The sequence below is a fragment of the Aythya ferina genome, assembly GCF_964211825.1.
Source record: "Aythya ferina genome assembly, chromosome: 1".
In the NCBI taxonomy this organism is placed as follows: domain Eukaryota; kingdom Metazoa; phylum Chordata; class Aves; order Anseriformes; family Anatidae; genus Aythya; species Aythya ferina.
The window spans coordinates 166,572,047-166,597,335 of record NC_140296.1 but is presented as its reverse complement, the minus strand read 5'-3'; the positions used below and the strand labels follow the sequence as shown (position 1 = coordinate 166,597,335).

The 25,289-nt window shown below is 35.0% G+C and overlaps 1 protein-coding gene across 1 annotated transcript in view; it reads left to right on the top strand.

Moving 5' to 3' along the window:
• Positions 1–23,199, top strand: part of ZDHHC17 (zDHHC palmitoyltransferase 17) — a 71,696-nt gene extending 48,497 nt beyond the window's left edge. The window contains exons 10-17 of the mRNA XM_084516308.1: positions 1,289–1,391; positions 9,282–9,404; positions 12,421–12,483; positions 13,375–13,468; positions 17,366–17,449; positions 17,852–18,009; positions 20,109–20,203; positions 21,875–23,199. Of these exons, the coding sequence (XP_084372434.1) occupies positions 1,289–1,391; positions 9,282–9,404; positions 12,421–12,483; positions 13,375–13,468; positions 17,366–17,449; positions 17,852–18,009; positions 20,109–20,203; positions 21,875–22,013 (859 nt within the window). The 3' untranslated portion in view covers positions 22,014–23,199. The remainder of the gene's footprint in view (positions 1–1,288; positions 1,392–9,281; positions 9,405–12,420; positions 12,484–13,374; positions 13,469–17,365; positions 17,450–17,851; positions 18,010–20,108; positions 20,204–21,874) is intronic.
• The last annotated feature ends 2,090 nt before the right edge of the window (positions 23,200–25,289 follow it).

The following is a 25,289-nucleotide window of genomic DNA, read 5'->3' as shown; positions in this document are numbered from 1 at the left end:
CCAGTAGAGGAGAGAAAGTTACTACAAGGAGTAATGGAGTAAAATGAAAGCTATTCAATGCACACATTAGTCCATGGCAGCCCTGAGGCACTATCAGGACAAAAAGGGAAAAGCTTCAATGTAAGGATGTTTAAACAGGTTTTGAAAGAAGTTTTATATCGAGGAATTGAGCAGTTTAGAGTGTGATATATATGTTCAGCAACTTTTTCTTGTATATAGAGTTACCTAGTCAGTAACCTAGTTTGTCCAGACTAAATTCAGATTCTGTGCAGAATATTCTTTAAAATGCAAGAGTGTGAGAAGGTGAAAAGAATTCCGATAGCTGCTTATTTTTTTTATTATTAAAGAAGTAACATTGAATCTTGGAACCTGGCAAATCTAGTGATGTGGGAAATCATCTGTTTTTCCTTTGACTTTCTGTTGGCAACTGTAACAGAAGCAGAAGATTCAAGAATCAGAAATATTTCAAAAACGTAGGCTGATAATACCAAGGTCTCTTAAGCCTTTTTCTTACTGAAGTAATTTTAACATGTAATTTCCATTGCATGAGTTTCCTAAATACCTTAGGATCTCATGTGTAAATATTGCTTGCAACTGCTATCCATGCTGTAGGTTAGGAATCTCATAGGTGCGTACCTGTTGTCAGTGTAGTTGCAGCTAAATATTTAAGCATTCTACATTTCTTGTCCAGGTCTTGACTGCTGTGGTGCTATTGGCTTGTGACTTATTAAAAGTACAATGGTTCACTGAGTATAAAAATAGCAATCAGGGAAAAACATGGGTTTTCTGATATCATGAACAATTTCAAAACAATCAAGCTGTATGCTTTTTTTTTTTTTTTCCTGTTGTGAGGATGGAACATATTTTTAAAGTGTATAGCAAAGATTTTTTTTATAAGTGCAGGAAACATTGTGAGATTATATAGAAAACATCAGTTTTTATAAAGACAGTTGGTTTTTTTTTTTTTTTTAATTCAGCTATTAATGCCTTATTTTCTGTAAAGCACATTTCTCAAGATCCACAGATTGTGTTTATCTCATTTTTTCTGCGATAGAACTTCAAAAGTGAATGTATAAATTTTAATTAAACACATTCTAGTCATGTCCATTCATCTGGACAGGTTGAAAATTGAACTCTGAACATAAAAGTGAAGAGTGTTTTTGTGACATATTTTGCAATATCCCTTATAGTAGTACATAATATACCAGGAATTGTATTTTCAGAAGCTGTAGTTTAGGATTTATGCTTTATAAGTTCAAACTCATGTGAGATTGTTTCTGCTTTACAGGTCATTCTTTGATCACTCTATGCACAGTGCATTGCCTCTTGGAATATACTTGGCAACAAAATTCTGGATGTATGTGACGTGGTTCTTCTGGTTTTGGAATGATATCCTTTTTTGTGTACAGTAATATTTCTTTCATGTTAGTAGTATGAGGTAATACTCAGAATCATCCTACAAATAACAGTAAGTAAACTAATTAAAATTTTAAAAAGCTGTCACCATTAAAAACATTCTGTCTTGATGGTAATTATTTTATTACTTTTAAAATGTGCATATTATTACTTCACTTCAGTAAGTAGAAGGAGGCAGTCAGCAAAATCTCCTGTGTTTTACCAGTTTCTTCAGTGGGGAAATGTAAGCAGGTCTACAAAGTACGCTGTGGCTGTAAGTTGACAAATTTTAATTTTCTGAAAAGCAGTAGGTAGTTTCATGATACATAATAATTCTAGTGGAGTTAGCTTTGTAGGTAGTTCTTGAAGATTTTGCAAATTCCATTCCATACATACTGTAGATAAGTTTAAGTTAACTGTATTTCAGTCTTTGAAGATTATTGTATTAACTACACTAGATTATAGAGACTGCATACACCCATGGTTTATGTTATTGACTGTCTTCCTACGTATAAACCCTACATACTGCTGGGGGTAGAAATTGATTCAGAGTTCACTGAAAAATATCAGTTATATCCCTTAAGGAAACAGATTTAAATTTTGAAACAACTTGGGTATTGTAATTACAATAACTTACTAACCGACTAGAGATTTAATGTTTTCTTAAATGTTTAATGTAGTTCTTGTAGCTGCAAGTAGTTCAAATGAACTTAATAAATTAGTACCCATCACAATATATTATAATGGATATTAGCTTGACTTTTCTGGAAACGGTTTTTCTGTTTCAGAGAAATTATACTATGAAATAAGGTAGTAGCACCCCTTTTATCATCTTCTTAATATGTTCTCCAATCTCAGCTAAATGAGCCTCATGTTTTTGGGTTGCGAACAGAGAGGAGATCCATGTTTACATGCTGCCTTGGGCTACTGTGTTTGCAAAGGTGCTGCTGTGAATAACAGCTTTCTTAATATATTATGAGACAACTGCTATTGCATACTTTTTTTTTTTTTTAATAAGAAAATCTCATTTCTGCTAAATACAAAAAATATTTGTATCCATACTAACATGAGAATGTCTTGAAATAGGCATTTAGAAAGGCTGATACTACTACCAATCTCTTTCTGGTCTGATTTTCTGTGTTTGTTTTTTTTTTTTTTTTTCAATTTAACTTACTGGTAAGTGCAGAATGAGGAACGTGAGTACAATATAAATAACAAAAATGTATTTAAAAAAATAGTAGTTAAAATGGAGATGTACTTTTCCATTTCTTGAAGGACAGAGTAATACTGTCTAAATATGTCATGCCATCAGACTGAAGTTGCTTTTCTGTTGTTTTTTTGTTGTTGTTAAGGAAAGAAGCCTGACTTCTGGCAAATTGTGCAATATAACTTTCTTAGGCGGTTTTAACAACTGCACTGCCTCATTTCTGAATCCTTGTGCTTCAAACCTTACAGGTTTTCTTTAGGAACTCATGTTTGTTTACACTGCTGCATGTTTTGGGTAGCAAATATTGAGCTGTTGTGAAATGCTTTCTTGTGCTAATGCAACATTATCTTGAACCAAATCTAAGTATGTGTTTAATTTTAAGTTATAGTCCTTGACCATGTTAAAATGTCTGCCACAGCCAGCACAGCATGGTGATAGCCTCTGTCTTTATATAAAAAGCTGTGCCTTAAGGCTGGCAAATTGAGAGATTTATATATATATATATATATATATATATATATATTTCTTTTTCTTTTCTTTTGCCTGCAGTTCTTTCATAGTCATATGAAAATGTATGTATTTCATATGTACTAACTTAGATTTTTATTTCTGGTAGCTGTCCTGATTAATGTAACTTGAAATTTATGTCACAGGGTAATGTTTATTGTCCACTAGAAGTAGTCAGCAATTTATATTAGTTACCTTAATATAAAAGTCCAACTTCAGAACATCAATAAAATACTGTACTGCTTTTGTGATTTAAGGTAGGTGTCACAAAAAAAACCCTTTGCAAGAGTCTTTTTGCATGCAGAAGTAGTAGTTTAAAACTTCAGTTCCTACTGATTGCTTTCATTAGAGCTGACACAATTCTGTGTGACAAGCAGCTTTAATGACATTACTTGAGGCCATCTTCCTTTAATTGATGATTTTAAATTGGAAGTCTTTGTAATAAGATTCCAAATTCATTCTTCTTCTTCTGGAAAATTGCCCTGTAGCTTTATTGGAAAAAAAAAGAAATTGCATGCCTGCTCTATTTTTATAGCATGAGGCACAGTATTGTGGTTGGGGAAAGGATTCTTGTATTTTTACAGCTTTATATGATTACTTACAGCAGACCAGAGTACTACTGCTTTATACTCTGTAATGCTGATGTAATGAAACTTGTCCTGGTAGTTTTCCTGAAAGCTGACAATATCTTGCTCAGGAAAAAAGCACTAACCCGAAACAATTGTCAAGGAATGCCATACTGGAACTTTAAGTGTAATATTATAAGTAAAGTGAAAGTCTTTACTGATGCAAGTGATACATTTAGTGTTCAAGTATTTATTAAGAATTCTCAAGTGGATATGTTTAAGGTGTCTGAAATATCATGTAGTCTTCTGGATTTAATCCTAATGAGGCAGAACAAGACAACGTATTGTAAAGAACATACAAAACTAACAATTAGCAGTGCATTTTCTTGAATTTCAGGGTGGTCATGTGGAAAATTTAAGTCGTAAGACCTAACGGTGTGTCTTTTAAAAGACCAATCTTGAAAATAAATTGAAATAGTTTATATGAATCTAATGTACTTAATTACGTGAATGTTTCAGTTGGATTGGATTTTTCCCTGTGGTTTCTAAGACTAATTTATTTGTTAAAATAGAAATACTGTTCTTGATGGGAATGAGAAATGTATGAGCTGGGTATTTATGTATGAAATCCAGGGTCCCACGCTTCCCTTCTGCTTTTTTGTGCATAACAAAGAATAGTTATGTCTTGCTCTTGTAGTGTATCTTCTACTGTTTGCAAAGCAGGAGTAAATAATAGTAATAAAAATCCTACACACAATCACTGTATTTTAATTGATTTTTAATTTTAAAGGGTAAAAAACAGTTGAACGTACACTTTCAAATAATGGAGTAGAATTTAACATTTCATTACTTTCTTTCAGCATTTATAGGTAGTATGTTCTTCTCTGTCCTGTAAAAGTTTAGGACATATACTGAGTTAGTATCTCCGTTGTTCATACAGTCTTTTCAGTTACAGCTGAACAAATAGATCCTGTTGTATCAGAGGTTCTTTTGCTGCTCTGCTTTTCTAAGGTGTCAGGGTGTACTGTAACCCAAAATATTCATAGGATAACGATTGTTGTTATTCTGCCCCTTCCATTTGATGCAATTGTGGGCATGTAGCTTTCATTAATTATGCTTTTTTGTCATGGCATACCACTTGCAAAGCTGAGGTAAGGAGATAGAAACCAAATGGTTTGTATGTTAATAATTTATTATTGACTGATGCTTTTCTGGTTACCTTCACAATATGACAAATACACTTCGTATATTAGTGGTATTTAGGTGAAGGAAAACAAGTACTGCATGCTTTTTCAATTAGTAAAAGAAATAATTTTTAAAACTGGTTGTAAGAGAATTCATGATCAGTTCCATGCTTTCACAAAGCTGTTACAATAGCATAATGTTTTAAAGACAGTAACAAGCCCATTGGTACAGCTAAGCAGTAAAAACAAAACAAATAGCATCAAAATTTAAAGGTTGCCAGCAGGAAAACAACAGAAAGTCTTGCATGGAGAAAGAAAGAAGGCAGTGGCTTTGTTTCTAGAGGAACTGAAACCAGGGGTAAAAAATCCAAACCCCAGTTCCAGCTGTCCGTGACTTACATTCCCTTGTCAAAATATTTTTTCTAACTGAAAAGTAAACATTTCTGGGGTGGAGGAGATGGTAGCGAGTCAATTACTTTTTGGAAACGAAGGGGTTTTTCTTTATAAACAGAGGATGGGGGTTAGGTGGAGAGCTTTTGCAGATCTTTAGTTGGTAAAAAAAAAATGAATATAGTCTAATAAATACCTATCAAAATGAGACCTCTCGTGTCCCTATCTTCTGTTACCTACCTGTGGGCTTGGATCCAGACGTACAGCTATTATGAACTGGCAGATTCATTAGCTGGTATTGATCTGGCATCTTATGTTAGCTGCAGATCTTGCGCTTTAGGAGAAAAGGACTTTATTACTGGCTTAGTGAGTGGAAGAGCCTATCTTGGTTTATAATGTGTACTTTGGCTTGGTTTCAGAGTTTGTTGCATGGTGTTGTAGCTGTGATACCAGGAATCATCATTTGTTTGGGCTGTTCTAAATAGGCTGCAAGTCAGGATAAAAAATTACTTGATCACATGTTTGCATTGCTCGTGGGGTTTGGGGTGGGATGGGGATTGCTTGTTTGTTTTTCTCTTTCTTTCTAATGAGATAGTCTCTTGGTTCCAACTGGTTTCCTGGAATAATTTTCAGCCTGTTGTTCTTATAATTAAAGGATGCTGATTGAGACTAAAAGTAGGAAACATTTCATGCTTGTTTCTGCCTTGTCCCTCACAGTGAAAACCCAGGGAAGCCTCATAAAAGACAGCAGATTGGTGATGGTGCCAAAGGTAAATGCCCTACCATGCTTTCTGCAGCCATTAATATGGTAATGTGGTTTCCTTGGTGTAGCTGTAAATGAAGATGTAAGGACAAATGAGGCACTGTCTCTGGAGAACCAATTCCCTCCTCTGTAGCTAACGCTAAGCTACACGGGTTTTTTTATGTATGGAGAGTTTTGAGAGATGTCTATGATACAAGTTGCAAAGATCTTTTTGAAAATAAATATCCGAGGGGAATTCATAATTTAAAATAATAATAATAATAATTGCATGGCACTGCTTGTCTGCCTTGAATATCTTAATGCTGAAGATGGGAAGTGGATTTTTCTTTATGTAGTGTCTGAAGGCATACAACGTGATTTAAAGTCAGTGAGGTGAATCTCAGAACTGGAGGTTTGTTCACACTAGATGCTAGAAATGTTCTGCAAAATACAATTCTAATCTTTCTTTCTCCTTTGAAGTCTGGATGGTTTTTATCCCTTCTCCCCAGCTTTGCTTCAAACTTTTGGAAAAAAAAAATATATATATATATCTTAAGGTATTGATGAAAAATGCTGTTTTTTAGTCTTCCTCACTTATGTAGTTATTGTTGCCAATCTATAAATATATTTTTTCATGTGGACTCTCAACGCCTCCCACCTGTGATACTTATCTGCCACAATTTAGATCGTCAGTGTAGCACTCATCTCAGAACACCACAGTAAAAGGCAAAACTTAAACTCTGCAGGGAATCTCTTAGGCTCTCCTATACTCTAGTTTATAGAGTAAAAAGTGGGAAGGGCACATGTAGAAAAATTCTGTGTACTGAATTTCTGCTCTGGTGGTTTGGATCCACAGACAGCTTCTTGATCACACATTGTCCAAATTTTAGCCAGTAAAAACAGAAAAAATCTAAAACCTTAAGGTTTCTAAACTGTTTTATTGGATAGAAAATAAATTGTATTTTCTCCTATCTTCTTTAGAAGTCTAGACATGACGTATAGTAATTAAGGAATGGTCCATGATTTTTTTTTCAGTTTTGCTGTTATTGTTTGTAGCAGATGTCTGATTAGGGTATTTCTAAAGGAAAAAAAAAATCACTGTTGTGGCAAGAACACCAAGGATAATGTAAATATAGCAAAGAAAATTGAATTTCTCTAAAGCTATAAAAATAAGTTGAACCAGCTTTCTCTTGGCAGCAGGTAGTTTTAGAAGAAAAAGAGGAAGAAATTAGATTGTATAAATACTGCAGTCAGAGCTTTTCATCTGTAATGTATGAAATAGAACTGTGAGTGTTTAGTTTGTAGTATAGCTGGTTTTTTTTGTTTGTTTGTTTGTTATTTTCCCTATTACAAACTTGCTGGAAGCAGCTTGTTAGAGGAAGGGTTAGCCTTTAAGAAGTTAGTAACAGCATTCTACTGTATATTGTACGTTATTGTAATTTTAACCTAATTTGTCAATATTTTTATTGGAAATTTATAGCCAATTTCTCCCCTCAACAGAGAAGGGAAACAAAAGTATTATGGGATGCACTTACAGTAACGGTTGGACTTCGTTCTTGGCGCTGGTGACTGGAAAAGGGGAAACATCACACCCATTTTAAAAAACAGTAGAAGGGAGGACCCGGGCATCTACAGAGCTGTAAGCCTCAACTCTGTGCCTCAACAAGAAGAGCTCGCTGAGAGCAGCCCTGCAGAGAGGGACTTGGGGGTTCTGGTGGACAAAAAGCTCGAACATGAGCCAGCAGTGGGTGCTTACATCCCAGAAAGTGATTTCAGAAGTCGTGAAGAGGCCTTGGTTGCATTTATTGATGATTCAGAGTTCTTTCACACCGTGAGAGTGGTGCAGAAAGATTTGAGAGGCTTACTGCCCTTACTTACTCAGAACTTTTTTGTTTTCAGTTAATATTTGGTTATATCTATGCCACGTAGGTTTATTTACAAATGGTTTATATGGTCTTTTTCTTCATGCTGTTTAATGCCTTTCTTAAACGTTTTTTCCAATAATACAAACAGAAGATAATAGATTTGTAGATATACAGTAGAATATATTTGAGCATCTGTTCTAGTTTCAAAATCCAATTTTTTCTCAAAGCTTGCAAAAATGTTTTTGTTCTGTTGTTTTTAAAGTGTTCTGTGCCACTTCCATACCGATTTTAGCGTGATATTTTTAAATCTTGTAACATATAATGCTTGTGTACAGTTTTGTAGCACAAACAAATCCATATTAAGCTTTAATTACGGAAGTCTTAATGACTCCCAAAGTAGAGAGGAATATTCACTGAGGTGACTCAGAATAATAATGTAGTTTGCGTGTGCAGCGATCTGTAACAGAGTAAGAAAAGTGTCCTTTTTGCACAGATAATTCTTTAAAGGCTTCTCCCATCAAAGCTTTGTCAAATATGGCATCTCTGCATTTATGCAGAGAGACTGGCAGCTGTAAGGTATCTTTAGTGTTGGTCAGGTCTTTTACAGTCTTATCAGAGTAAATACTCTGATTTTCCCATTGCAGTGGAAGAGGCACATCTGAAGTACTTGCTTTTCCAGCATCATTGCTAAGTAATGTCCTTATTCTTATTCTTAATCATTCGTCACAGGAAATATATTTTAAAGCGAATGGTTATTTTCTGCCTTTATATGGTAATTGATTTCATAAGCGCTTCCAGGTTCATGGGGTCCTGTGTTTTTCTAAGTATTAGCTGTATTAGTGTACTAAAAATAACTTTGTGGTGAGAAATGTGGGTATTGCCTTACGACAGGACCAGGTTTCAGATGGTACCTTTCTTGGAGATAAGTGGTGGTTGCGAAGGCAGCATTGTGCCACGTAGCACAATCCCTTAAAAGGCTAGAAACGGGCCTTTTGGTCATCCAGCTGGAATTTCGAGCAAATGAAGAGAGAAGCAGTCAAATGACAATCTTATAAATAGAACTGTGAAATGTGTATTGTGAAAACAGGAAATACTTCTCAGGAGATAAATTTCATGGAATTTAATTTATTTAAAGAGGAAAATAATTAGAAAACTGAACCATCATTATTCATTTTTAGAAGGATAAGTGTTTTAGAAGTGTCTCATGGAAAACAACATTTAAAGAAAAATAAGTTTGGAATTTTGAGCAATAGAAAATATTGAATACCGAAAAAGTTCTTCCAGCTGTGTTGAATTTTGTTAATTCAGAGCACTGACTCGAGAGCATTTATAAAAATTAATCTTAATTTCATTTCAGAATTATTAGTGGGTGTTTTCAAGAGGAAGTTTGATTTTGAACTTTAAATTCCTTGACTTCAAACACATCTCAATTTTTTCTTTATACACCTTCCGTTCCTTGCTAATAGTGTTGCACTTTTCTACAATTTTGGAAAATCTTGGAAATCTGATCCGGGAATCATCAAAGCCACAGAAGAACAAAAGAAAAAGGTAAAGCTGTGAGCTATGTCAAGGGTATTCTTCAGCTGCCTTTGCCAGTTGGTCACGGTAGCTTGCTGTTTAGTATGTGAAATTTAAATAAATTGTTGTATGACAATAGGTCTAAAATGTTGAAAATTTCCCTTTTCTTCCAGTTTTCTCTCTTCCATTTGGAATATATGGTCAAGTCTTTCTGGTCCAAAGTTGCATTTAGGTTGTTCTCAGTAAAAAAAAAAAAAAAAAGAATTGCAACTCAAGATTTTCAACATAAAAAGTTTTAAAGTAGCTGGATGAAAATGCACAGGTTTAAAATTTTGCCTTACTGAAACATACGTCCCATTATGGATTACGTGTTGCTTATTTGATTCCATAAAAACTTTCCAGACTTCCAGACACCTCCAGTTTTCCTTATGTTTGCATCTAAAAGTATTAGATTCACGAAGATTTTAAGTGTAAAATAACCAAAACCACAGGCAGTCTGGGGTGGTTGTTTGTTAAAATATTAGAGAAATTAGGGATGGTTTTGAGACGTTTCTAACACTTTTTAGTACTAACTAAAAATTTATTTTACTAATTCTTTTTTTTTTTTTTTTGATTTTCTAATATCTTTTAGTTATGGATTGTGCACAGCAGCTAATCTGAGCATTGAATATGCCAAAATTATACAAGTAGCAGAAATGTTTTTTATTTCATTCTAGGTTTACTAGAAGTTTACATACCACCAAAACTGAGTTTTGTGCTTCTACTTCATGCTTACTTGTGAAAACATGTGGATTAATGTCAAACCACTTGGAATTATGGCCTTACAAAGGGATAAATATATAACAGCCTTTAAAACATGGTTGTGATTGCTTAAACGATTTTTTCTCTGATTATTACTGAGTTTTGTTAGTCAATGTGCCGATTTACCGCGCAAATTCCCTTTCTATTATTGCAAATTTGCCAAAGTAGAATCCAGATCTAAATTCTCTTCCTTCAGTGGGGCTAAATTAAATAGGACAGTCAGCACCTGCACCTGCACTCAGACTCAGCAAATTGCATGGACGTGCAACTCATTTGATCTACGTGCACAGGTCGTTTTGTGTGGGTGCAAAAGCCTTGCTGAACTGGATAGGAATTATAAAATGCAGCTTCCTTGGTTAGATGAATATCATTGTGAATATTTTGGATCTCTTACGTTGCAGCTAACCCAACTGTAAAATGATCTTTTATCAGGGGCATAAACCACTGGTTGCAGTGCGGTGCTATCTCTTGTTTAATTAATTTGTCTCCAAAAATGTTTATGTTGAGTTTGCCTTTAGCTTTTGAACAAGTAACCAAAAAAAATTCTTCTAATTCCAGATGACCAAGTTAAGTATATTTCAAACTGTTGCAGTAAGCAGCATGTTTCAGATGTTTATTCTTTTGATATCTCATGTTCTTTTTTCATGTAGCATTTCTATGTTACAAAATAAGCTGAGTTACTCATAAAATAAGTAAGTTAATAAACTAAAAAAATCCCATTTTCGCAATCAAACATTAATAGTTTGAAAGCACAGAAAATTGACCCAAGGTTTATAAAGCACAAAAGTGTGGCTGTAACTCAAGTACTCGTGGGTCTTTGTCTTGTAAGTTTTACGAAAAATTGTATTTAAAAGCTCTTTATCCTGTTTGGCTCTGTTCTCATGAGCCTTGGGATCTTGCTTGGGGACTATACCGAACTCAAGTTCAGTAGGAGGTTCCCATGGTGGAGGTGAATACTGTACCAAAAGCAACTGGAAATACAACAAGCAAGGAGAAACAGTAGTCCAAATTATGGAGTTTATTTAAGAAGTGTTAGAAAACAGGAAAGTTGTTCCTTGTTTGCCTGAAATCAGAAGGGGAAGCAAGGGGAAGACACAGCTCACCCCTGGACTGTTGACTGTAGCTTTTCCTGGCTACTTGGAGGCAAAAATTGCCATAAACATTTCCTGACCAGTTAAGTGTAGTGTTGTGGAGGAAAACTTCAGTGGCTTCAGTCCTGTTACCCATCGTAGAGTTCATCATGTAATGAAGGAAGTGATGATTTTGTTGCTGTGGTGAGAAAATACTTAAGAACTATCTTACTGCTATAATATTAAGAATGATATTAATAATTAAGAAGTATATTACTGCCTCTCCAGTTAGAAACCACGTTGATGCATAAGCTATACGTGGTTTGAAAGGGAGCAATAGACTGACCTGTTTGCCATTAGGCTATTTGTGCTGAGTAAATTCCTTCTGGATCAAGGAAGGGTACTTTGGCAAAAGACATTTTCCGGATATTTTCCATATGTTGCAAATGTCATTTACAAGTCTCATGTGGGACAGATTTCAGCTGCTGAATTTTAAAACTTGTTGGAAGCCATTTAATGGAGTAATACGTTACTTCTATTCCAGCAATAAAGTAGATACTGAAGGAGTGCACAAAATAAAAGAGCTGTCATTTAGCGTGAAGGAATGTGGGGATGCTTTAGCTGATACCTATTTCTGTGCATTACTTGAGCCATGAGTATAGCATCCGTAAGAGGAGGTTTGGTTTGCATTATTATTCCTTTCTTCCTAGAAACTTCAGCATCTGAGAAAAGAGGTGAATATAGATGTAAAGTTTTTGATGAGGTAGCTGTAGAAATAAAGTCTGGTTTTTAGACTGGCTTATCCTGCTAGCTTCATGAAAGGTCTTAATTGTGTTCCTCTTTAGAAATTCAGCTGCATTCATTTTAATAAGCTTAACAATAATCTAGTCAAACTGGTGATAAGCAGTGTGTGAATGTATTCAAATTAATATAAACTTGCTTTTTCTCTAATTAAACCTAGATAGAGAGTAGGAATGAGTATAAACTAGAATCAATTTAGAAGTAAATGTCTAGATTGGTTTAAAATCAAATTTGGATTAATTTAATTTGTTCCTGTGTGTAGAAAGTACCTGAACTTACTGGAACTCACACCCTTGGTCGGATGTGCAGATATAACAGTGGTTATCAACATTCATTTGTGTACTAAAATCTATTTTTTTTTTCTTTTTTTTCAGACAATAGTAGAACTTGCAGAGACGGGAAGTCTGGACCTCAGTATATTCTGCAGTACATGCTTGGTAGTTGCTTTTTCTTTTTTTTTTACCAGTTGCAGCACTTTTTAAAACTAGATTTTCCTGTGCTGAACACACGCACAACCTTAATAATGCAATACCAGGGACAAAATTTATTTGCTATCTTTAATTTAAGCAGTATTTTCAATAAATAACTTATACAAAAAGCCTTTGCAACAATAAGGAAAAAAGCATTTGTAGTAAATGTAATGTGTTGTGTTTTTTTGGAAAGATAGCTAGTTAATTATTAAGGCAGTCAGTATTTCACTGTAATGCTCTGACCTATGTAGAACATAAATAATGTTAATATTCTTAAAATCAGACCTGGAAAATCAGTTATAAATGTGGCACTTTAAAATCATCTATGTGTATATACATATGTATATCTCAAAATACTTAACAGATCTTTTTCCTTCATTGCCATTTTGTATTTCTTTCAAAACACATGCTTTAAAAAAAATTGCTGAGAGTAATCTAGCATCGTGAGTTCCAGTTGTTGAATTGCATTCCTGTCTTTAGAAAATAAGCTGGAACAGTTTATGTACCAGTTATCAATAATACTGACAGAATTGTGGAACTCAAACTTGTTCTGTACTTTCACTGTTAAAAAGCTGAAATGAAACTGGTTGCTGTACAAAGCTCAGTATTTGGAGGGGATAGAAGAACTTTGGGGAAAAAAAAATCCTTTATATAAAAAAATGAGTGTAAGAGTCATTTAAAGTAGATTGCAATCTATAATTTATCGAACATAAACATATGCAGACTAAGTCTATTAGCTAAGATTGTTAAAATTGAAGTTATCTAAGTAGTTAACATAATAAGTTTTTTGCTTTTTTTTTTTGTATATAAAAACGACAGATTTTTGATGTTCTAAACAAATGTTAATAACCATTACAGATACGGAAGCCAGTGAGGTCCAAACATTGTGGTGTATGCAATCGATGTATAGCAAAGTTTGATCACCACTGCCCGTGGGTGGGTAACTGCGTAGGTAAGTAATTCTCTAAAATATGGTGCCTTCATGATAGACAATGAAGGGAAAAGCTTCTGAAACTGACCGTGCGTTGTATGGGATTTTTGTCTGTTCCAGTTTTATGGTGAAAGTGACTTGGTTTCTGCCCAAGCCACAGAAATACTTTTGAATACTTTTGATAGAAGGAAAATTGCTTTTAGTACTGAGCTTATCTTTTTTCTACATGTGATTCTCAGCATTATCTTATTTGTATTGTCTCTTATATACCCATCCTCAAAATTGTTTTAATTCAGTTTCCTGAATGCATATTTATATACACTTACATTCTAGTATTTAAAAGATAAAAAGCTTAACTGCATTTTTACTTTCCACAGAAAGAGCGTGTACTGATTTGACAACTATTTATCCATTTGCATAATGTATTTTTTCATATTTTCTAATAATTTTCTAATGGCAAAGTGTGCATATTCAGAAATGCGATGATTATAGTACTTACATGCAGAATGGCTTACTAATGAGGTATTCTTTTCTTTATGGCCCCCTCCTCCCCTGGCCCCAGATTCACAGGTATTCACTTATTCTCCCCAGCGATGATGTTAGGAACTGAATAGAACAGGAATAAAGTCCCTAAATGCTGATATTCTATGTCTTGCTTTTTGAGAAACTTACTTGAAATCACATTATTATGTAGGGGGAGCTTCACAGCCAGGAAGTGAATATAGCTTGCTTCATTTTCTTTAGGACACAATCAGAATTTTGGGGAGGAATTAGGACCTGCATTCATTGACATTGTAGTCCTTGCAAATAATAGATGGTCACTGTAGTTTGACTGTTGTGATGGTCAAGAGTAGAATGGTCAGTGCTGAAATTGGAATTAAAACAGCATCACTGAAATCTCACTGAGATGGACTTGGATCACTCCCTTCTATTTTACATTTCCTGCTACTGTCATTATCTGAGTTACTTTTGATTTACATTTTGGATGTTTTACAATGAAGAACTGAGGCATCCTTAATGTAATGACCAACAATAGCATAAAGACAGAGTGGGCACAGGCTCAGGTTTTGGAGACAATGCTGAGTGACAGCTTGTTATTTATTTTTTGAGTGCTGTGGAGTACTTGTCAGTGGGACAAAGATCCATGATTTTAATCGGTAACTTGAAAAAGCATAAAACAACATGGGGAAGGAAAAAAAACCACACAGAAACATTGTGTGTAACAAGAAGAATGTGAGTAGTAGGATTAGGTTAAAGGGAGGAAATGTGATGTGATTTGGGGGGATGGGAGGTTGTAGTGTATTTTTTTCCCCCCTCAACAACAGTGGTGATGAAAAAGCAGAATCTTCCTGGTCTTGAACAGATCTGGATAACTGGTGGTAAAAGTAAACATTAGGAAACTTGAAAATATGCTGGAAAAAAAACGTAAGAAATTACACTATGGGAACAGTCCTGAACTAGAGGGAATGATGGTCTAATGACCTTAAATGGCTTTTCTGCCTCCAATTTGTACATGGTGACTCTGCTCATAGGATTACAAAACAGAATCCATTCTTAAAACAGCATTCAGGGTATGTTTCCCAAAAAGGGAAAGATAAATTATGCCTTTCCCAGGAAGGTTGGATTTGGAAATGTTTTGTATAGTCTTCCTTCAAATGTGTTAAAAGGATAAGAATTTTACTAAAGATAGGATTGCAGAAAGTGTGTGTACAGCCACTCTAAAAATAAATCCTTTGGGGGTTATTTGCAGTGCAAAGAGAGACAATATTTTTACTGTTCTGAAGAGGTTGACAAGAAGTGCAGACTATTAAAGAAAAAAAAAGTTAATTAAATGGGGCAAATTATTTTCATCATACCTGCGAAATTTTAGTTAACATTTCAGTGAGCAAGTCTCTGGAGGTGATTGATTTATACCTGTTTTTAACGGAGTATCAAAAAGGCATTATTACAGTCACTTGTTTAATAACTTATTTTTCATTTTCAAACTTACAGTTACCTTTCAAACCCAAACTGTAAACTTGCAACAGAAATCTAGTTTTCAAGTAACAGCATGAAAGGAGCTATAGCCAAATTTTGTACTGTTATGTCACAAGTTGTGCTGACAATGTACTGAATTATTGTTTGGATAGCAGTAACTGAAAAGGTAGGTCTTGTGTAAGTGAGAAATTACATTATGGTTTAGAACAATGATTTCTTCCCAAACCCCAAAAAGGATTCTTCTCCAAGGGGCTAAACATAGGAAAAGAGGAGGAAGGAATGAACAAATTATACAAGTCATGCGTTGTATAACTCCATCAGTTAAAAAATAAAAAGTAGTTGTCTGTATTATATGTTATTACTTATGTATAATGTAAACAAAACCATATAAAAGTAATTAGCGACTATTCTTCCAGCATTATCTTGACTGTGAAGGATCAGTGACTGTGTTGCTGTCAATCCAGGGTGAACTTCTAGAAAACAGTGCTGTGTTTTGCTCAGTTTTATTTAAGATAAAAAAGGAACTTCTTTCCTTTACTGATTGTGATCCTTTCTGAAAGTTCTTTCTTTTCCAAAATAAAGTCCATTTTCCTTTTCTGGTGTCTTTTAATAGTTACCAAGGCTGTACCTGTCTGATTTCATAGGTTTAAATTCTATGTATATGTTTTCACCAAATACCTGGATTTCCTGTTAAGTAACATTTGGTCCAGGATCATTGGAGATGCTACTGCAAGGAGTGTTTCGTCATACACCTATCAGATGGACCTCTAGGTCACCATTTAAGTTGCTTTTTTTTTTTTTAATTTTTATTTTTTAATGAAACATAACTGTTCCAAAGCTTAGGATGCTAGTGGAACTAATACCTTAGGGACATTTCCAAACACTATTTCTGGTGTGCTCTTAGCTGACTGAAAGCAATGTTGCAACATATTTTACATCTGAAGGAGCTTGTTTGATTTTCAAGGAAATGTCGTGTTTAGTCTAGCTTGTGTTTGTGTATTTTTCCTTATCTCTTATTTATATAGCCTTTCAGTTCTCTTGCTAAAACCACTTGATTATTTTCTGCCTCCAGAGGATGCTCTTGCTTTAGCAGGCAAAAAACAGTTGACATAATGAAGAAGTAAAAGCTGTGCTGGTAAATGGTGACAGCCAAATCTTCTTTAGCCCATTACAGTCTCTATTGGTTTAGTTCACAGCCTAAAGCTGTTGGAAGGTTACAGCAGTGGGTACATCTTATAGACAGAAGGAAGGCTGAGTCCTTCAAAACAACGACATACATAAGAGGCATCTTCTTAGCTGTGATGACGTTAGAAATAGATCATTCTTTAAATAACTGATTTATTTTTTTTTAAATGCTGTTCATTATCTTAGCTAGCTCTTTGGGGCTGTTCTGTTAATATCTAACTTCTCTTGGATATTTTATTTTCATTTAGGCTTAAACATGCTTGATAAAGCTAAGTTTTGAGTTAACTTATTATCACGGGGGGTTGTATTTTTTTTTGTATATATTCCTATTTCTTTTAAGTAAGTGAACTCTGCAGTTTGGCTTTTTTTTTTTTTTTTTAATTGAATTCTAAAAATATACATATTGATGTGTAATTCCTGGCTGTTCAGGGTTCTGCAATAGCTGTTAACCAACATTTTAATAATTGTGTTGGCTCATGAAAGGAGCTAAAAATGAAATGTGTTTGTGTGAATTTCATCTGTAATGCAACAAAATTAAGTAAACAAGTTCTTTGTTCTCAGTAGTGGGAAAAATCATAGTGAAATTGGCTGTTTCACTAGTCTTTTAAAGTAATACTGGCTTAATATTGGAAAGTAATATTTCTATATGCAATAGTGAACAGTACATATAAGCAAGAAATTAAGCTACCATGTGTATTGTTGTCTTTCTTCTGAAAGTGGAGTAATTTGATTCCCGTTGTTCTTGTACAACTTTAGGAGCAGGGAACCATCGCTATTTTATGGGATACCTGTTCTTCCTCCTATTTATGATCTGCTGGATGATTTATGGATGTATCTCTTGTGAGTAAATAGTTTTGTGGATTTTTTTTTGGCTTTTTTTTTTTTTTTTAATTGCTTGTAAATACTTGTAAATTGCTTGTAAATCCTGGTATGGATTTTTAAGGATTTTTTGTCTTATCAAAGTTTTTGGTATTTTTTTTCTGGAATTGAACTGCATATTAGTCATTGCCTATACCAGGTAATTTAAGTTAGATGATGTTTCTCTTGTCCTAGTTTATTTTCATCATCATAGCATGTATCTGCGTATGTCATATATCCAATGACTTGGGAAAGGAAGTGAGAACTAAAACTCTTCAGTTGATTTTTTATTTCGTGTAGCATGTTCTAATGTGGTCTTTATGTTGATGCATAGTAAACATATCTTCAATCTTTTTTATGGTGTTTGCTCCCTTTTTTCTCTAGATTGGGGTTTCCACTGTGAGACAAGTTACGCAAAGGATGGATTTTGGACCTATATTACACAGATTGCTACCTGTTCTCCTTGGATGTTTTGGATGTTTCTAAACAGTGTTTTTCACTTCATGTGGGTGGCTGTGTTACTCATGTGTCAGATGTATCAGGTATGGAAGAGCACTTCCTTCATAATGCTGAGTCTTGGGAGTGACATAAGAATATCAAACAGTTGTCATTTACATTTTAATGTTCGTTATGCAAGACCAGGTGTTCAGTCTCTCAGCCACAGCTGAAGGAGGTATCTGTTGTCTCTGCACAGTAGAAGGCGTTGTTCTCTTCTTGTTCTTTTTCCTTTTTTTTTTTTTTTTTTCAAGAGGTTAAAATACTTACCTCCTGCTTTCCATTCTAAGAATGACAAAAAGGCAAAATAGACCAGAGAAAAGCAATAAAGACTAATAGAAGCCTAGAGGATAAAATCTGTGGATAGAAGTAGGAATAATGCAGTATGTCATTAGCATTAAGAGGGTGGTAACTTCAAATGGGATGCAGTAATTTCTTACACTGCTTCAGGGTAATTCGTCATCACATGACTTAACTGTAATCTCACCAAACCCAATTTTTTCTGTAACCTTTTTAATGAAAGACAAGTCATACTGGAAACCTTTCAGTATGACTTGTCATTAATGAACAGTGAGACTCACTGATTTAATCTGTCCAGAGATCCTGGAAATGAAAATCATCCTCTAAGGCTTAGGTGAAACTTCTTAGCAAATTTGAGTTTTGTCCTCCTTTCTCTAGCATGGTTATTTACAATACATGCCAATTTCAAAGTCTTGTGTAATTCGGTCTTTTAGAGGTCTTTCTTGCCCAAGACAAATGAGCAAAGGTAACTACTACATATATTTCATGTGGCTTTCAAACCAGTCTAAACCACCAGACTTCTCTGTAGCAGGATAAGCATATAACCTTCCAGAGAGCCTTCATTTGTGTCATGATCTATTAAGTTCCGCATTGAGGATTCCTGTTCATACACTCAGTGTGCAGGCGAATCTTTGAATTGCATTACACCTTGAAAAATACATCTCATAGTATTATGTATCATTAAGGTAATTAAGTGAAATAAGTATAGCACTTTAATAATTAATACATTTCCAAAATTAGTACACTTCTGAAGAGTGTTACATATAGAAAACATAGGATTATTGTGGAGAAATGTTTCTTTGGAGTTTGATGTACTGATGAAACTGATGTTCTCCAATTATTTCTTTTGCTGTGCAACTACACAGCCCCTGCTGTTGCTGCTTTTTTTCCCCCTCCATTGTCAAGTTCAGACTTGCCCTTCATATTGAACTGGCCAGGGTTCTTGTCAAAGCACTGCCTACAAAAGTAATTTAAAACCTTCACTTCCAACTTCAAAAGTTGGCCATTAACACCTCATTTATATACATAGAAATGAAACTCCACTGGGTTTCATGGAGGCAGAGAAAATGCTTGAGAAAATAAGTAAATCTAAATGAGGCAAGCAAGCACAAATTTAATTTTCTCAATGTTCTTGCTTTTCTACCATGCAGCGGAGTTGACTTTTCATATTCCACTAGGACTTAAAAGATTTTATCTTGCTGTGGTATAAGGCTGTTAAGGGGGTTCTCATATTTTTGTTTCTAATTACATCACATTACAGTAAGCTCCAGTTTTATATCAGATACCATGTTAGGCTAAAGTAGTTGGAAAGTTGTTACACAAAATCATAGTCTGTGGGCCAAATGATTGTGGTTTAAGACAAACAAGATAAAGAACCTTTTTCTAGTCGTCTTTTTATCTTGCAGACAGAAAAGTTATGTTACTGCAATCAGGACATAAATTGGAGGGAAATACACTACTGTTGTATACCATACTATAATCAGAATGTCAAGAGGAAAAGAAAGTGATTCAAATGCTGTGTGAAGAAACTCCTGAATCTATTATTTACAGCACACCTCAGCTGACAATGTATCAGTCAGTCATCTCTTTGTTATGAACTAACAAGTCACAGTTTGTTCAATGATCATGATTTATTTCCGATCACTTTCAACATTAAACCTTCTGCACAATCTGGTGCAGCTGTTGTATGTTGTTTTATGTTGGGATCTGACAATTTCTGCAGACAAAAATTGTTTTTAAAAGAAAGAATATAAAAAACAAAATCCTTTTTCAGTCTGTCTTGTGCAGGACTTGTCTGCCTGTTTTTATATGGGTTAAATTGCTTACTTTATTTTCCTATCTTCAGATATCTTGCTTAGGAATCACTACAAATGAAAGAATGAATGCAAGACGATACAAGCACTTTAAAGTTACAACCACGTCTATTGAAAGCCCATTCAAGTAAGTTGTAAAGTGTAAACAAGCATTTCTCGCTTGTGTAGCTGTTCATATGGCTGAATTGTGCAGCTTGGTGAAACAAAACATAGCTAAATACCTTTAAAGGATTTTCATTACTTGGAATGCTGGAGCTGTCAGCAGTTTTTATAGTAATGCATTCTGTCCAGTTAAAGGAAGTGGCAAATATTTTGTGGTGACTCTAGACAGTGATGTATAAACACCAAAAATAGTGCTCTCTAGCAGTGATCGTATTTTACAGCAGAGTTTATGGGGAAATAAACCAAAAATACTCTCTCTATAAATCAGGTGCTCAAACCCAGAGGTAGTTAGTTGCTCTGTGCACTAGCTTCCCTTTTTCTTTACTGTGAGAAAACAGGTAGCACTTTCTCTTCAGGAGGAAAGTCACTGATGAAAGCTGGTTGTGGGGCAGGGAGCAGGGTGTCCCGGGAGCTGAAGTGGGCGTTGTGTGGGTGAGATGCAGGCCTCTGGGTGTTGGGAGGTGATGTGAGGGTGCAAGCAAAGAGAAGAGCTCAGGGATGATGTAGCACTGGAATGTTAGTGTTTGTGGGAAATGAATACAGCTTGTGAAGTCAAAGCAGGAAATAAATGAAGGCATGAGGCTGGAATATGGGTGGGTTAAGGGTGTGTTATGGAAGGAGCAGCGAAAGGACAGAAAAACATGTCTCATTCCACTGTACATGCTGTGTCCTGTGGGAACTGCTCCTCTTTCAGGTAGCACCCAAGGGAACAGGAGATAAGAATGCTAGAAGAAAGTTTGTCTTTTTTTTTTTCGGTACAGAACTTCTAGTGAGAAACAGATGAGCTACTATGGTGTAGTCTTCCTATAGGTGAGAGTCATAACAAAATCAAGTAATTATTTTGCCTGAAGAAAGAACAAAAGTGGTGGACAGGATAGAAAAAAACTACTGTTTTTATCTCCAAGTTGATGTCACATTCACAAACCACTTTCATAAACTGAAACAGCTCCTATTGTAAAAACAGCTCCTAAAAATTACAGCAGGTGTCTAAAATAACTGACTTGGCATCACCTTGCAGATGAAGCATTGTCAGATGAAGCAGTAGTCATCTCCTTGTTGCTTTGATCTATTCTAGCATATTATAACATGAGCTGCTCTTCCAGGAAACTATGACCTATTCAGGCCACGTGTAATTTTCTTTAAAAAAAAAATAAAAAATGGAATTTTAATGTAGGCATTTTAAATGTATGAGAGTGAACTGATTCAGCATCAGGAAGCACTTGAACAGGCCATCTAATTCCATGAAGATAATGCTTTCTTAATTTTGTGTTGTCTAGGGGCTTAATTGATCTTAGATCTAAAGCTGGTGAGAAAATATTTATGACAGAAATAAATAAGTATCAATAAAGATGGATGTTATTCTAGGTGGATAGTGGATAGTGGAAGAAATAAGATAACAGGTAGTGAAAGAAAGTTAGTGTCTGGCTTGTGTCCAAGATCAAACATTGATGAGTCTAATGACGTATTTTCTAACTTGTTCATCAGCAAGCACTAAAGTATTTTTTAGGTGAGTCAGTTCTTTACAGGTGGGAACTTAGAGAATAATTGAATTTGTAAAAAGACAGAACATGTACTTGTACTTTGTTAAAAGAGCTATGATACTGCTTATTAACGTGTGGTTTTATTTTGTTTTTAGCCATGGATGTATAAGGAACATTATAGACTTCTTTGAATTCAGATGCTGTGGTCTTTTTCGGCCTGTCATCGTGGACTGGACAAGGCAGTACACAATTGAATATGACCAAACTTCAGGATCAGGCTACCAGCTAGTGTAGCACCACCTTCGTCCTGTGAGCATATCATATCTGAGTGGTGCCTGAAAATTTTTCTCTCTCTCTCTCGAATCCACATCCCTTGAAGAGTAGCATGCTATGTGTAGGGCTGGTGATGAATCTTAAGGTACCTTCTCTTCATCAGAGTTTTATTAACAAGAGTGAAAATGGACAGAATAAACTGCCAAACCTGATAAGGAAGAGGAGGAAGATCAAAAAGGGATTTTAACAGTTCTTAACATGAGAATTATTCGCAACAGCATATTCACAGTATTTGTTGTTGTTTTTTTATTTAAGATCTTTCACAATGGAGCATGAGTTTATTGAAGTATTGACATAAGTAGTTATGTTGTGCTGAGCAGAAAAATTCATTTCCCAATATGAATAACTCCACTGAAACAAGAATTTAGAATACAAAGCTAAATTTCATGATGCAGAGTTCACTGATCGCTATGGTGTAGTTCCTGTAATGTGATTTTTTTAATACAGATTTTCTGTAGTATTATGTACATTGAAAAATGTGCTTTTCAATACTGTGAAAAACATCATGTGGTGGGAATCCCCTGTAATGTGTTACGTTAGAGCAGTAGGGCACATCCGATAATGGTTTTAAAAAGAAGAAAGAACTGCCCACGTTTTTTGGTGAATGTTACTGTCACCAGTTACTGGTACAGCTAAATACTTGTAAAGGCCCTGTTCAGAGATTACATGGTCTAAAACAAATGATTGTGCAAGTAAGAAAAGCTCTTCTGTCAAAGTTAAAGCCCTGCTTATATGCATGATACACCCGTAAAGCTAGGTTATATAACGTTCAGGAAAAAAAGTGGAAAAACTTCATTATCTTTGAAGTAAATGTATAAACAATTTACAAAGTAGCAATGTTTCAGTACTAGGTTCGGTCCCCATACAGTACAGTGTGGTGTAATTGCAGACACGTTCAAAGAGAAATTGCATGGGGGAAACCAAAGGTGTGAAAGCAAAAATCTCAGTTATAAAATGACAAGATGAAATAGTTTTTAATTGACTGCAACTGCAGAAGAAGAAACTAGAGTCATCTGAATTACACTTACTTTGTTTGGATGTAAAATGATGGAACACTTAAAAAAAAAAGAAAAATGTCCAAAATAGCACACGCACATAGAAAATGTAATGCAGCATTCTGAAGAAGATGGTGTATTGGCAAGTGGAAATCACCCTTAATGTTTTTAAGTTCTCATGCTACAGATGTGTTTGGAAGGTAAGGAATGACCTGAAATTGCATTCCAAGGGGGCTTTTCTTGAATGTGATGCACTGATTTTCGTTATGGTGTTTTCATATACTCATAGTGAATTGTTCACTGCTTCCTTAACTATTGTTTACAGAGAGACTGAGAATCAGGTTAGTTTTCTTCTAAGTGCTGTAGCAACCCAGTGGTTCGAGAAACCTGTGAGGGGAGTACGGGGAGGGGACCTGAAAGCAGATGTCTGAGACCAGTGTAAAGAATGTGTATCTGTATATAAATAATTTATCAACTAGTTTTCTCTCTGTGAGTGTGTGTTTAGTATATTTAAAGCTGCTCATTTTCATTTTATTCAACCAAAAAGTGTAGGAAGATATCTAATGAGCTTTTAGTGATGTTAAATATTGCTGTTAATAGGCATTATGCCCTGCAAATTCACTGCATGTTTGATGCTTGGCAAAATTAGCGTTTTCTGTAATACGCAGATTACAGGTAATAAAGCAATCTAGTGGTATTCCCGCCCCTTGCCTTAGTCAGAGGAGCAGTGAAACTGTAAATAGTTGATGTTCAGTATTTGCAAGTAAACATTTCTTTCTGTAGTTGTTTGTTGATCTCAAGACACACGCTTAGTTTGCAAGTACCAGATATCAGGATTTACAGAAGTGCAACAGTAGAGTACTTGAATGTTTAATACTGGAAAAATCAACATCATCTTGGACACAGTTCTAGTGGGAGAGGTTTGGGTATAGGGGAGGCAAGAAGCTTTTGCTATTTTTGTCAGACAAAATTTGTAATCCCAACGAAGACACGTTCTATTTCTGTGACAACAGTTGACACCAGTTAGTCATATTTTTCTAACCTGAAAACAAAAAAGCATGAAGGCTTCACAATGTTGTTTATTTTATTTATCAGGAATGTTCTGCATATTTGTTCACTTTCCACATTTCTGTTGGGGGTCAGTTGGCTTGGACAACTTGAGTCCACTTTATGAAATGTCACCTAGCACCAGAAGAGCCATTCGGTTTGGTTTTAGTTGCCCAGTAGCGTTAACTGCCATGAATTGTGGCATGCAGTCCGCGTTAAAAAAAAGGTTTGCAGACAAGGTGATCTTTGGTAATATGTGGTGAATTCTGCACTATTTACTTTTAGTAGTTCTCTGGTGACAGTTTTGTTAAGACCTGCAGAATCTGAGCAATAGTAAATAGTTGTTACAATGAACTTGCATATGTGAATTGGGGATGTGAAGTTTCCAGTGCAGGTTGTCATTTGTCTTGAGTTATACTGAAACTTTTGATCGGAGTAGTAAAATCAAGCAGGAGGGGGGAGCCAGCTATGCAGCATTTTTCTGTCAAGTTATCAAACTTGCAATTCATTTGTTGAACCAAAACTGCATCGCTTCTGAAACTTCATGAAGCTGATCCAGACCCACAACAGATCAGACCAACTTAATCTGATATAGTTAGAATAAATGGAAATTTTGTCTTGGCCCTAAACATGTGCTGTTTCTTTGCAGGTTTCTGTATTCTTTGATGTCCACCAGATATATATTTTTTTTCAATTAATGTGTAAAACAGCATCACTGCATTTTAAGCTATGGATTTTTTGTATATTCTTTATTTATAACTGTGCCAAGTATTATTTTAATACTGTCAGGATCTTGATGTATTACATTGTGAACAAAAAATCTGTAAAATGTTTAATAAATTAGCTCTCCTTACATAAATTAAATCTGTTAAATTTTGTAAGTTATTAATCAAATAAATATTGACTCTTAGATGCAGCGTTTGTCTTGACTTCAAATGTGATTACACACAGCATCATTTTTATCCAACCTCAGGAGCCATACCTCGAGGAAATGCTGCTACCTTGCATCTGATTTTAGCAGTGTCAGTTTCCAGAAAGATTTACAGGTATCTTAAAAGCTGTCGGGCACCCAGTTCTGTGCCGATGGGAAATCCTGTAAGGCTTCACTGGGTTTCAGTGAAGTGCACTTTGCTACTACCGATTAAGTTACCGTTCCCCAATGAGATACTCCTTTCTTTTGAGTAAAGGATGCTGG